The sequence below is a fragment of the Myotis daubentonii genome, chromosome 1 (assembly GCF_963259705.1).
Source record: "Myotis daubentonii chromosome 1, mMyoDau2.1, whole genome shotgun sequence".
NCBI lineage: Eukaryota > Metazoa > Chordata > Mammalia > Chiroptera > Vespertilionidae > Myotis > Myotis daubentonii.
In genome coordinates, this window is record NC_081840.1 from 26,102,111 (window position 1) to 26,115,042 (window position 12,932).

A 12,932-nucleotide genomic window follows, 5' to 3' on the forward strand; every position below is an offset into this window, starting at 1 on the left:
ATATTACTTTTACTTTTTCCAGATGAGAAAAATGCAGTGCAAAAAGGTTGTCAGGTCACTCAGCTTGTCATTTCCTGGAACATGACAGGCCCTCAACTGTGTTGAATGAGGGCAAGTGGCAGGATCAAGATACAGTTACTCGATTTGGTCTGAATCCTAAGCCCATGGCCATCAGGCTGCATCATAGTGCCATGTGAAGTGCAGTCTAGGAAAATGCTAGACCTCTCTCTGTCTTTCCCTTTTTTTCTAGTAATTTCTCTCACCCAAGACTCAAAGTTTCTGCAGAACTGAAGATGCAATTCTATGTGCACTATGAAATTCCAGCCTCTCAGCTGTTTATGGATAGACGCCTAATAATGAAGACACATTTTCTTTTTCTTATAGTCTTTATTTCCCCCAGCTTTATTAAGGTATGATTGAAAATAAAAATGGTATATATTTAGGTTGTACAACATGATTTTTTTAAAGGTATCAGATGTGATGATTTAATATACATATACACTGGGAAATGCTTACCACAATCAACTTAGTTAACACATCCTCATTACTTAGTTTTTTGGTGTGTGTTGAGGACACTTAAGATATACTCTCTTACTGTATTTCAAGTATACAATACAGTATTAACTGTACATTAGATCTCCAAAACATATTCTTATAACTGGAAGTTTGTACCCTTTGACCAACATTCCCTCATCTCTCCACCCCAGCCCCTTGCAACCACCTTTCTACTCTCTGGTTCTGAGTTTGACTTTCTTAGATTCCACGTGTAAGTGACATCATATAGTATTTGTCTTTGTGTCTGGCTTATTTCACTTAGCTTACATGTTTATGTCAGTGGTTCTCAACCATGGCTGCACATTAGAATCACCTGGGAATCTTTTTAAAATCCTGATTTTTGGGCCTCATCCTCCGGAAATTCTGTTTCTTTGTTACTAATGTGGCCCTACCCCATAATAAAGAAACAGAATTTCCGGAGGATGAGGCCCAGAAATCAGGATTTTAAAAAGATTCCCAGGTGATTCTAATGTGCAGCCAAGGTTGAGAACCACTGGCTTATGTCCTTTCCAGATCGAGCTCCTTGAGGACAGAGTCCAGGGCATGTAGTAGACGCTCAACAAATGCTTAACCAAACTGTCTTTACTTGGCCCCTGTTCAGGTGTTGCAGTGTCTTGTTTGTTTGCCAACCAATGGAGACTGCCCTCTCAGGCCCTCAGCTTCCCCCGTCTATAAAACAGAATCTGCGAGGTGGCTGAGAACTTACGTGAAAGCAATCTTTAGACGGCTGACTTGTCACCTGCTTTTCATGCTAAGATGGGTTTAAGTCCAGGCTCTGCCATTAACTGTGTGAACTCAAGACAATCACTGGACTTGTCTGAGCCTTCCAGCTTGCTTCACGTCGTCCTCTTCTGCTTTCCAAATGCCTCTCCCATCTATCTACAGCAGGATCCACCAAGAAATCCTCGCTCCCCACCATCACTCGTGATCTTTTCAAGATCCAAAGATGATGCGAACTTCCGACTTAAAACCTTTCGCTGGTCCTCCATTCCTTGACTCCAGCGCCCAACTACTGACCTTTGACTGCCACACCCTCTACAACATGGTCCTGACCTATTGCTGGGGCTCTCCCCTGTTGCTCCCCACCTGCTCCAGCCACGCTGGATCTAATATTCTGAGAAGCCACCATGCTCAAATGGCTGCATTTCCCAAGGCCAGGGGTAGGTCTTAGGCTCCTTTAACTATTGCAGAGCCTGGCTGTGCCCAGGGGACCCTGAGAGGAAGAGGAGGTGAGGTAGAGGACGTCATATGCAGATTTGAAGCCAGTAGGCCAAAGGATTAAGGGGGTGGAGGGTCAACGAGAGCATGTCCCCTAAATAAAGGAGACCAGAGGGTACAGGGAGAAGCAAAGACTATAAGGGGATAGTGGGCATCCCTCCCAGGCCAAGGCTGAGCCTCTGTATACCAACTGCAACACAGATGTTCAGAAGTAGAATCAAGGGAGTGCTGGGCCCCAGCCATGAAGTGGGGGAGATAAGCAGGGATAAGGATAAAGTCACTCATCTCCACCTTGAGGTGCAGGAGGAGCCACTGGTACAAGGATCTGGAAACTGACCTACCATGTCCATGAGTCATCCATGTGATAACAGGACCTCAGAGGTCAGCCAAGACTACACTTGAGAAGGGGATCCAGTTGGGGTTGAGTCAGGAATTACAAAGACCCTTGTTAGGCCCAATTCTCTGTCCGTCTGCAATTTTAAATCTGGAAACTTAGCATCCAGGGAACCGACAAATCTTGCACACCACTGTTGCCTCCCCTCCCTCAGCCATAGGCATTTTTACGCAGAATCCATTCTTGTGCCACCAGGCCTCGGCCCACGAGTCCTCTTGGTCAGAGAACCCTTCCTACCTTCTTCATTCTACCCAGCCTTTGAATGTAGCTCTGGTCTCATCTCCCTCTGGATGATCTCCCTGAAGACCCACTCTGGGTTTCTTGCCCCCACATGTTCTCTGAGCACCCTATGCTTCCTTGTCTCCAGTGCTTACTTATTGGTAACTGTGTTCTCTTGTTTGAATCCCTCAAGAACCACAAGCTCTTTAAGGACTGGCACTAATCCCCACTCATTGTAGGAGTGCCTGGTCCATAGGAAGGGCTCAATTAACTAAGAGGTGAACCATAATAAGTGGAGGAGAGATGGGGCTCAGTGTACTTCACATTCTATCCTCTGGCAAATATAGGATCCATGCTCTCCTGTACCTGACAGCCATTGAATATCTGAGGGCTATCAAATTCTGCCCCCCAAGAGCCTTCCAGTTCCTTCCAGGCCTCCTCAGGGTCCTGGTTTCCATCCCCTCCCACTGGGCTTCCTTCTCTGGTGACTCCTGAATATCAGAATCCCTCTATAAATGAGGCAACCAGAGTGGGACATATGCTTCCACTCACATTCCTATGCAATATTTATAAAACGGAGCAATGGCTAACACTGCAATGGGAATCAGTAGCTGAGCCAAGAATGGGATCCAGATTTCCTGGACCCTAAATCGGTCACACAGTACTTTACTAAAGTTAGTTAGAACTGGATTAATAACCGGAACCCACCTGTACACTCAGTCCGATTTGTTTTCTGACTCCCAACCTCCTTGCTAATACCCAAGCAGCCCTGACTGTGTGAGACAAAGGCAGAGCTACCACTAATGCCAGCAGCTGGTTCTGCCAGGAATCAGTGCAGCAGCTGCTGGAGAGAGCATAGATTAGAAAACAAGTGCCCCCTCAGGGCAGACCAATTCAGTTAACATACTTTTTAAAAAATATATATTTTTTTATTGATTTCAGAGAGGAAAGGAGAGGGAGAGATAGAAACATCAATGATGAGAATTAATGATTGGCTGCCTCCTGCATGCCCCACACTGGAGGGGCTGAAATCGAACCCGGGATGCTCTATCTATGAGCCAAACCAGCTAGGGAACATACATTTTTGAGACTAGCTTCCAGGAGCTCATATTTTATCGAGATAGAGGGACAAAGACGTATTATAAAGCAGATTAAAAGGCCATTAGTGCTATAGAAACACAAATAGAACAGGGTGAGGCGAATTGGGGTGGGGGTGGAGATGACAATTTATAAAAAGGCAGTCACGGGGGGCCTAATGGAAGACTTTGGATCCAGACCTAAAGGAGCAGAGGGATCTAGGGGAAGGGCATTCTAGACACAGGGACAAGACACAAGGTCACTTATTACTTACCTTATAGAAACCACAGTTAAGTCGGCTCTAGCTTAGGATTAGAAATGAAACCAAACAGAGTAAGGATTGCTGGCTGTTTGGGCTAAACCTATATACTGTATATACATTTTTAAAAAATATTTTTATTTATTTATTTCAGAGAGGAAGGGAAAGGAAGAGTGAGATAGAAACATCAATGATGAGAATCATTGATTGGCTGCCTCTTGCACACCCCCTACTGGGGATTGAACCCAGGACCCTTCAGTCCACAGGCCGATGCTCTATCCACTGAGCCAAACCAGCTAGGGCCTATATTTACATTTTGACCTCAAGGCAGCAGGACAAAAGGGCCGTTGCTTGTAATGCTGGCTCGCTAAGATTTCAAAGGCACAGGAGGTATGTAGGCACTTTCCCCAAAGGCTTCTGTAAGAGGTGGCAGCAATCATAGTGCATGTCCTTTTCGCCTATTCATGAGGAGAGGTTTCAGAAAACATGTACCTTTGGGCACAATCTTTGTAACTTACGGTAGCACACATGATATATAAAGAAAACCAGCACAAAGTGGACCAGTAATAAATAATGGAATCTAATGACTAAACATACAAACTGCATATTTAAGAGAGACATTGCTGTAAAAAATGCTTATCTGTATATGAGTTAAAAAATGAGCTTCAGTACTAAAGTCCACAGAGAAAGAAAATATCAAGTTTACAGATTGCACTTCTAAATAAACCTGTTCCCAGGGCCAATTGTCCACAGCCCCCATGTCCTCAGAGAGAATAGCTTTACCCTTTGAAATGAATCCCTGTGATTGGGACCTGTTGCCTGCTTCTCCTTTCTGGGAGTAGATAACTACCTTCATAAATAATATTTGCTAACAACAATAGCAAAGCCAAAAAAAAAAACAAAACGGAAACTGCCAATGAATTGGTATGTTTGGGGGGAGATGGTGTATGGAATCCTTAGTGTCCCCTCCCCATTTCCTTCCCTCCTTCTCTAAAGGACGTGCACTCACTGGGTATACATCTTTCCTCTGCCCTTCAAAGCTCTTCATTACCGTTTCTGCTGTTCAAATGTGGGTCAAGTCTGGTCATCAAACAGAAAAAACGAACTGGATAATTAATGAGCTACTCACATAAGGTATGCACTAATAAAATTTTAATATCAGAAAACAGCAAAAAATTTTTTTAACCATTCACAATTAAAGTGGAAAGAGACAAAATTATAAGGCAGCCATACATGGAATGATTTCATGTTTACAAAGGACCCAGAAAATGGGACATTTAAAATCACTGTTCAGGCCACTGCAGCAGGGGAACTGCAGTGTATCTCATGAGTCTCCCAACTTGCTAGAAGATGCTATCAGAAAAAAGATCAAAGCCGAGCTCCTTACGTTAGGCTGAGCGTATCTGAGCATATCCCTAATGGCTGTTTTGTCCTTTCCCTTGGGTCTCCGGAGGTGAATCTAGATGTCTCAGGTACAAAGGGGCCACGTCAGTGGTTTTATTTCATGGCATCTCCAACAGTGCTCTCTGGGTGATGTGAACCATTCTGTATTGAGCAGAAATTCCCCTGCAGGACACCCACAGAGGGTTCAGCAGTTTTGGATGAATCTGGTCATTATTCTCGGTCTATTAAGGGATCCTGGGGCCCCATATGCAAGAACATTCTTTGGGGTCTTGTGCTGTTGACATACAGTTCCCATGCTTAGTACTAGCTACCATGTGTCGACGGAGCTTAATACACTCAATGCTGGTGTGTCCTCTTAGTTCTAATCCTTAAAAAGGAGAAAAAACCAGGCAGTGACACTTCGTAGTAGGCCGGTAAAAAAACGCAATTACATTTTCTCCTTTTTACAAAGAACTGACCACTCAAAATGGCCACCTCTCTTTTTTCTAAAGATGATTCAAAATATAGAAACAAGGTTGACTCAGATGATTTGAACAGGGGGGAAAAAAAGGTGATTTGGGGTGGGGTGGGAAGAGAGAACACAGCCTCTGTAGATGGTACCGTTTCTAACACTACACTCCAGTGAAGAACCTTTGCCTAAAGAAAAGAAATCGGCACTAGCGTGCACAGGAAGCCACCAGACCTGGAACATTGCTGCTCTGGAGAACGAGGGCCTGAGAAGCAATTCACTGGAGAACAAGTGACGGGAATGGATCAGTAGTATTTTTTCAACTTAATTTGCCACTTATGTGGAATCTGAAGAAAGTCTATTCCTACCAAGGAAAGGGAGTCAAATTGCAACTAAGATTAACTTTGGTTATGGGGAAGGAAAGGACTATACTTTTCATCATCAATTGCATCTTTGGTAGCCAATATTTCCATCTGTGATCATGGCAGCTACTTAAGTATCGCAAATGTTTTCAAATGTGTGAGAGCATTAAGGCATCCACATCTAAGGAGGCAGTTTAAACAAGACAGAAATGGAACTGAAATGTGTCAGTAAGTGATCATCGATGTGGCCTCTCCTGGGACACTGCCCACCATGGGCAAGTTCCTCCCCCAGGGAAGGGAGGCCTCTGCCATGCTGCTCGGTTCCGTGCTGCCTGAAGATGCATTTGAGCCCTATAAGGTTAGTATGGCTATTTCTGTCTGCTGACCAGGAGAGAAATGAGTAGTTCCTGAGGCAGCAGCTTTAAAATCTGGGAAAGCCCACAGCTTCAGAGAGCTGATAGGCCTTGAAAGGTTTGCCTGTTAATGTGAGGTCCAGAGAGGAAGGCAAATTTGGAAGTTACATGGTTCAATCCTTGCCAGAGTTCAAGGCCTTAACCAGCAAGATATTCTAGCCAAACTTTTAAGTGTGATGGCAAGGCACTGCTGAAAGGAGCTTTGGCCAGCAGAACACATTTCTCATCACTGCACACGACAATATGATAGAAAGTGCTACCATCCAAACCAGACACTAAAATACCCTACTCATTTAACAAAGTAAATATCCAGGGAGAATCCAGGCAACCATGTCATTCTGAGGGACCAGGTGAAACTCCATGACTCTCATAACTCAGTGTTATTGGGAAAGTCACTGAGACTTTCCATACTATACCTTCCATTGGTTTTAAGATTGTATGCAATGGTTGCCAGCCACTATACAAAACTTAATCCTATTTATACTACTTTGGTCTACAGCCAGCAGAGGGCTCACAAGTTCTACAGCTGCTGACCCAGTGACAAATCTAGGAAGGAAAAAAATCATAGGCATGCTGGCATATGCATCATAAAAGAATTTTTTACAAACTCCTAAATCCATTGCCCTTAAGAAAATATTATGGTTCCCTCTTTATGCAATGTGTTTTGAAATGGTATAGAAAATCAAAATAAATAATATATTATTATTATACACTTGTTTGATAACATAAGGTTTACAGGGATATTGGCAAAGATGAAAAAATCATCCTAGTTTTTAAAAACATTTTTACTATCTCAATTGTTTAAGTTACCAGAATATTAATGATTGTGTCATCTCATCTGAGAGAAAGTGCTATTTTAAGGGTTTAGCAAAACTGCATTTGACACAAAGGAACTTCATTGAAGGGAATAAGAATAAGGAATAGAGACAGTATTATCTTCATCATCACAGCTCGAGAAGTGGTTGTCCTGATGAGAACTGAACTCACACAAATACTAACATTGCCACCAGCAGTAAGCAGCAAATTGTAGGGAGGAGGGACTGGAGGGGAAAGTTAGAGGAGAAAAATATGGAAAAGATGAAGAGACAAAAGACATTATTTCAATAAGCTTTAAATGAACAGGCCAACATTTCCCATTTGTGATACATCTTGACTTTCTTCACCGCTGCAGGTGCTGAGGTGATGCTGGCTGAGCACCCCCCAAGAGAAACCCAGTATTTTGTCAGAGGGACTGCTGGTCTGCTAAGATAAATACTTAAAAAAAAAAAAAAGGACAGCTTAGATTTTGATAATCTTACTTTTAAAAAGACTGTTACAAAGATGTCAGTAACTATCCAAATTCACTTAAAATTTAACACCACTTAATTTCCAAAGATACTTTGGGATCTGACTGTTCTTCAAGGAAAGCCTAGGCCTGAACCTACTAGAACTTGGCTCCTCATAAGAATGTGTTGGAGGCAGGTGTTCTGCAAAGGAGAACTTGAAAAGAAATGCTACTAAGTACTAGTCACCTCTTTAGAAGCCAGTCCACTGCTGTTGCTCTATGGTAAGCTCTCTTCAAAGAGGCACGTGCAGAAGGAAGTTAAAGTCCTCCAGACATCCCCTTTGCAGGGGATAGCTCTTGAGTATAAAGTCAACTTTCAATGTGTCCTGCCATCATTATTTTGACTCGAGCCCCAAATTAACTACAGTTACCTTTAGCATCTCAGACAGCAGGCATTATGACCTTCTATCAAGGCATGTGGCATAGATGCTAAAGCACCAGTTTTACACGGTGAGACCCATCTTAAAATCAATGCATAAAGTGGCAGAGCCTCTAAAGAAGAGATTTCGCTTAATTACAGAACACTGTACTGTCATAATTACTATTTCATTGTGAGTATGAAGTTCTCCACTTTTCCTTAGAACTGCATTCCATCTTCCCTGAGAATAGGGTTAAGAGAAACATCAAAACTCAAAATGCCCAGGGCCTTTAAAAAGACAACACAATGGAATGTCTATATCCACTTGCAATGTGTTGTTTCTATTCTAAAAGCTTTCCATTACTCCAGGTTTTAATCTCACCTCCCTCCAGACTCTAGGAATACAGGTGGAGATGGGCAAGGTGAGACAAGAGACTGAGAAAGTGAGCAGCTGTTCTCACTGGATGGCAAACGGCCATGGACTGAGGTTGGAACCGGAACATTTAATGCTGGTGTCCTACTGACAGGATGAGTGGGATGATGCAACCCAGAACCAGGGCTGCCACCTCCAGGCGGCTGAGGCCTCTCCCTCCAGTGGCATCGGATTTGTGACTGTGCCCCATTCCGCCCACCTCAGGGAGGACATGTACTGTGGCAACATAAAGAAATGTCCCGGCAGAGAAAAGCATGGCCACTCCAGTGGCATTGACCTCTGAAAGGGCTTCTTTACTGCTCTGTGAATTCAGAAAGAGAGAGAAAAATTAAGTCAAGTCTAGTTCAGGGTCAGGAAGAAGTCCCAATGAAAAACCACTCAATATTCATGACTAGTGCTATCTGGGGACATCTTGAGATGAGAGCAATTTTACGTTATTTATGGGGAGCTTCCAAATAAGGTTTTAAGGCTATTGGTAATGTACAAACTCCAAGCCTGGTTGAACATGGTTAGCCTGTATTATTCATAAGATGGAATCAACAGCATTATTAATGCAGATATTAAATTTCATACACTCTATTTCATTTACTAATATTTAACAAATACTGCCTATGTACCAGGCAGTAGGCCAGCTGCTTGAGATACAGTGGCAATCAAATGTATACCTGCCCTCACAGAGCCTAGAAACATCTCATAAGCTAATTTTAGCTTTTCTATTTAAAAAGTGGACCTATGGACTGAGACAATTAAAATTTTAAGAAAAGCCCTAACCGGTTTGGCTCAGTGGATAGAGCATCGGCCTGCAGACTGAAAGGTCCCAGGTTCGATTCCGGTCAAGGGCATGTACCTTGGTTGCGGGCACATCCCCAGTGGGAGGTGTGCAGGAGGCAGCTGATCGGTGTTTCTCTCTTATTGATGTTTCTAACTTTCTATCCCTCTCCCTTCCTCTCTGTAAAAAATCAATAAAACATATTTTTTTTAAAAAGTAAATAAATAAAATTTTAAGAAAAGATCATGCCATAAATATAACTCCATGCCTCCAGAATTATCCTACATTCCTATCAAAAGTTCTAAAAATTTACACTCACCAATGAAGTGATAAATAGGGTACTATAGTATTTTAAAAGGAACTCTATATTGTTCATGGACTGAAAAAAGGCTCTTCAAGTGAACTGGAAGGGGCTTTATAGCACCTCATTTGATGGTACTCCATCCAGACGAACAAATTCTTGATTAACAGGAGCTTAACCACTCTTTAACCATCTCATTTCTCATGTTCCTTTTAATACAAGTTTTATTATATCAAGTATGAATTGAATGATACTCAGAAGACTCAATGACCTTCAGAGAGTGTAGGGGGGAAAACAGTTCCCATGAACCAGCCTTGAGTCAGTTTGGTTCTAAAATTTTCTCCTATTGCCTGGCAGTTGACATTTCAGTAAAATGGGGAGGGCTGCCGCTAAGAACTACAGCCCTAATAGGCAGGATTATAAGGCATGGGAAGGTCCATCTTGAACAACAGGGTCTGAGCTGACAAATGACTCATGCCACTTCAGGTGATAAAGAACTGGATTATTTATTTATTAGGGGCCCAGTGCACAAGTTTATGCACAGGTGGGGTCTGGCCAGCCTGCTCCGATCAGGGCTGGGGGGGGGGGGCAGGGGGGAGGGACGCAGGAGGTTGGCTGGCCGGCCCCACCCCGCCCCCTTGTTAAACTTGGGTTGAGCCCGGGCTGGTTTGGCTCAGTGGATGGAGCGTCGGCTTGCGGACTGAGGCGTCCCAGGTTCGATTCCGGTCAGGGGCATGTGCCTGGGTTGCGGGCACATCCCCGGTGGGGGACGTGCAGGAGGCGGCTGGTCGATGTTTCTCTCTCATCGATGTTTCTGGCTCTCTATCTCTCTCCCTTCCTCTCTGTGAAGAGTCAATAAAATATATTTTTAAAAAAAAACAAAAAACTTGGGTTGAACTCCCAGTCAAGGGGACAATTTGCATATTACCCTTTTATTATATAGGAGGATTATGTATCATTGGTATATAATATTGTATTAGTTTCAGGTGTACAATATAGTGATTCAACATTTATATACCTTACAAATGTAATTGCCTCACCAAGTCTAGTAATCATCTGTCACCATGCAAACTGATCACATTATTATTGACTTCATATTCTCCGTCACCTTTTTCAACCATCCCCCCCACTCGCCTCTCCTCTGGCATCCATCAGCTTGAGCTGTTTCTATGAGTCTGTTTTTGTCTTAATTGTTCATTTGGTTTCTTCGATCCCAAGGAACTGGATATTTGATATTCAGTGGTATGAGAGCTGGGAGTAGAAGATTCTGAGTCTTAGCTGAATGTAGACATCTCTGCTCACCCCCTACTCTTCTCAAAGATGCTGCATGCTTGTCACTCACACTTCATGTGCCTACTTAAACATTAAGTATGCATTGTGATTTATTATGTATCTGTCAAATAAAATTAGCATGTCTGGTTAAGTTTAAGTTATATTATTTTATAGGTCATATAGGTCATATATTTGTGCAAATATTTTTGGAACTTATGGGAAAAATGTTTTCAAATTAAATGAATTAAGGAAATGCTTTAAATTTATGAAGAGATTTGGAATTAAGACATTTACCTTGTACAGGTTTTTACTCCTAATTTTATCTTGCTTTCTTTCCCTTTTTCTTTTATTGATTTGTAGAGAGAGGTAGGGAGAGAGAGAGGGAAACATCGATGTGAGAGAGAAAAATCAATCAGTTGCTTCCCATATGCCCCCGGAATGGGATATATGCAAACTGGGATATGTGCCCTGATCGGGAATCAAACTCGCAACCTTTGGTGTACAGGACAACACTCCAACCAACTGAGCCACACTGGCCAGGGCCTAATTGTATCTTTAGTTTGAGGGACTAATTTAATTAAAAATTCAATGTAAGAGACCGTAAGTTCTAGTACACAACAAAAGAATAGGAATGAGTTAGACTTACCTTACTTAGTCCTAGGAATGTCACCATGGACATAACTGGTGCTGCCAGTGCAAAGACCAGTAAGTGCTTTCTGATTCGATTCCGCTCTAGGCCAGCATGCATTAAGAACGAAACCAGCCCAAAAGCAGCTGGTGCCTGGAAAAGAATATTTGCCCCTTATTACTCCCGAAGTATGGACTGCTTCTACATGAAGAAGTACGTGTCATTTGACTCAATTTCCATACAAAAAAAAAAAAAAGACTGACTGCCTTTTAGGAATTAATGTTCTAACCTAAGAAAATATCGTATTTGTGTGTGTGCATGTGTGCGTGTGTGCGTGTGTGTGTGTGTGTGTGTGTGTATGCATGTTTTTGGATAGCAGAAAAAGAGAAATAGTCAAGAAGAAAGTAGAAGAAAAATATTTATAAACCAAAATTACTATAAAATACAGAAATCTAGAGAGAATTTAACAGTTTGTATAAAACCACAATAAATAAAACCCTTATGCCCAGCTGGTGTGGCTCAGCGGGTTGAGTGTCTTCCCATGCACCAAAAGGCCCCAGTTCAATTACCAGTCAGTGCACATGCCTGGATTGCAAGCTTGATCCCCAGGCAGGGGATGTGCATGAGGCAACCAATTGATGTTTCTCTCTCATCGATGTTTCTATCTCTCCCTCTCTCGTCCTTTACTCTCTATCTAAAAATCAATTAAAAATATTTTAAAAATACAAATAAATAAATACAAATAAAACCCCTTCAAGTGAAAATTTAAGAAAATAATAGCAAAAAAACCAGCTAGGACAGACTTATTCAATTCTCTAGAATGAACTGCAATCATGAAAATAACTAAAAAAAAGTTCCCATTCCAGAAAAACATTATGACCAAAGAGAAATTTTAATTATGAATATATTCAATAGTAAATCTTATACCAAAATTTTGCTTACCTTATGTAGCATTATTGCCACAAACACAATTAACTGGACACTAGTCTGTGAAGTAGAAGCTGCTGCTCCCAATGCAACACCATCAGCTAAATTTGAAAAAAGCAAAACATAAAGCACTATATATAACAACAACTATAAATATCAACAACAACTATACAGTGTAGTGGTTGACTGTGTGGGCTACAGAATCAAGTAGAGCTGGATTTAACTCTAAAGTTTATTTAACTTTTCTAAACCTTAGCCTTCTCATCTCTAAAATGGGTTCAATAAAGTATATATTCTTAGGGTTTTCATGAGGGTTAAATGAGATAACATATGTAAAGAGCTTAGCACCGCCCTAACCGGTTTGGCTCAGTGGATAGAGCATCAGCCTGCGGACTGAAGGGTCCCGAGTTAGATTCCGGCCAAGGGCATTACCTTGCTTGCGGGCACATCCCTAGTAGGGGCTGTGCAGGAGGCAGCTGATCAATGTTTCTCTCTCATCGATATTTCTAACTCTCTATCCCTCTCCCTTCCTCTCTGTAAAAATCAATAAAATATATTTTTAAAAAAGATT

At 42.1% G+C, this 12,932-nt stretch overlaps 1 protein-coding gene across 2 annotated transcripts in view; it reads right to left on the bottom strand.

Annotated features, from left to right (window-relative positions):
• Window positions 1–4,857: 4,857 nt before the first annotated feature.
• Window positions 4,858–12,932, bottom strand: part of SLC39A9 (solute carrier family 39 member 9) — a 43,008-nt gene continuing 34,933 nt past the window's right edge. For both annotated transcript variants that reach the window (XM_059692210.1, XM_059692200.1), the window contains 3 exons: window positions 12,377–12,462; window positions 11,453–11,587; window positions 4,858–8,765 (listed from right to left, as the gene is read on the bottom strand). In XM_059692210.1, the coding sequence (XP_059548193.1) occupies window positions 8,535–8,765; window positions 11,453–11,587; window positions 12,377–12,462 (452 nt within the window). In that variant the 3' untranslated portion in view covers window positions 4,858–8,534. The remainder of the gene's footprint in view (window positions 8,766–11,452; window positions 11,588–12,376; window positions 12,463–12,932) is intronic.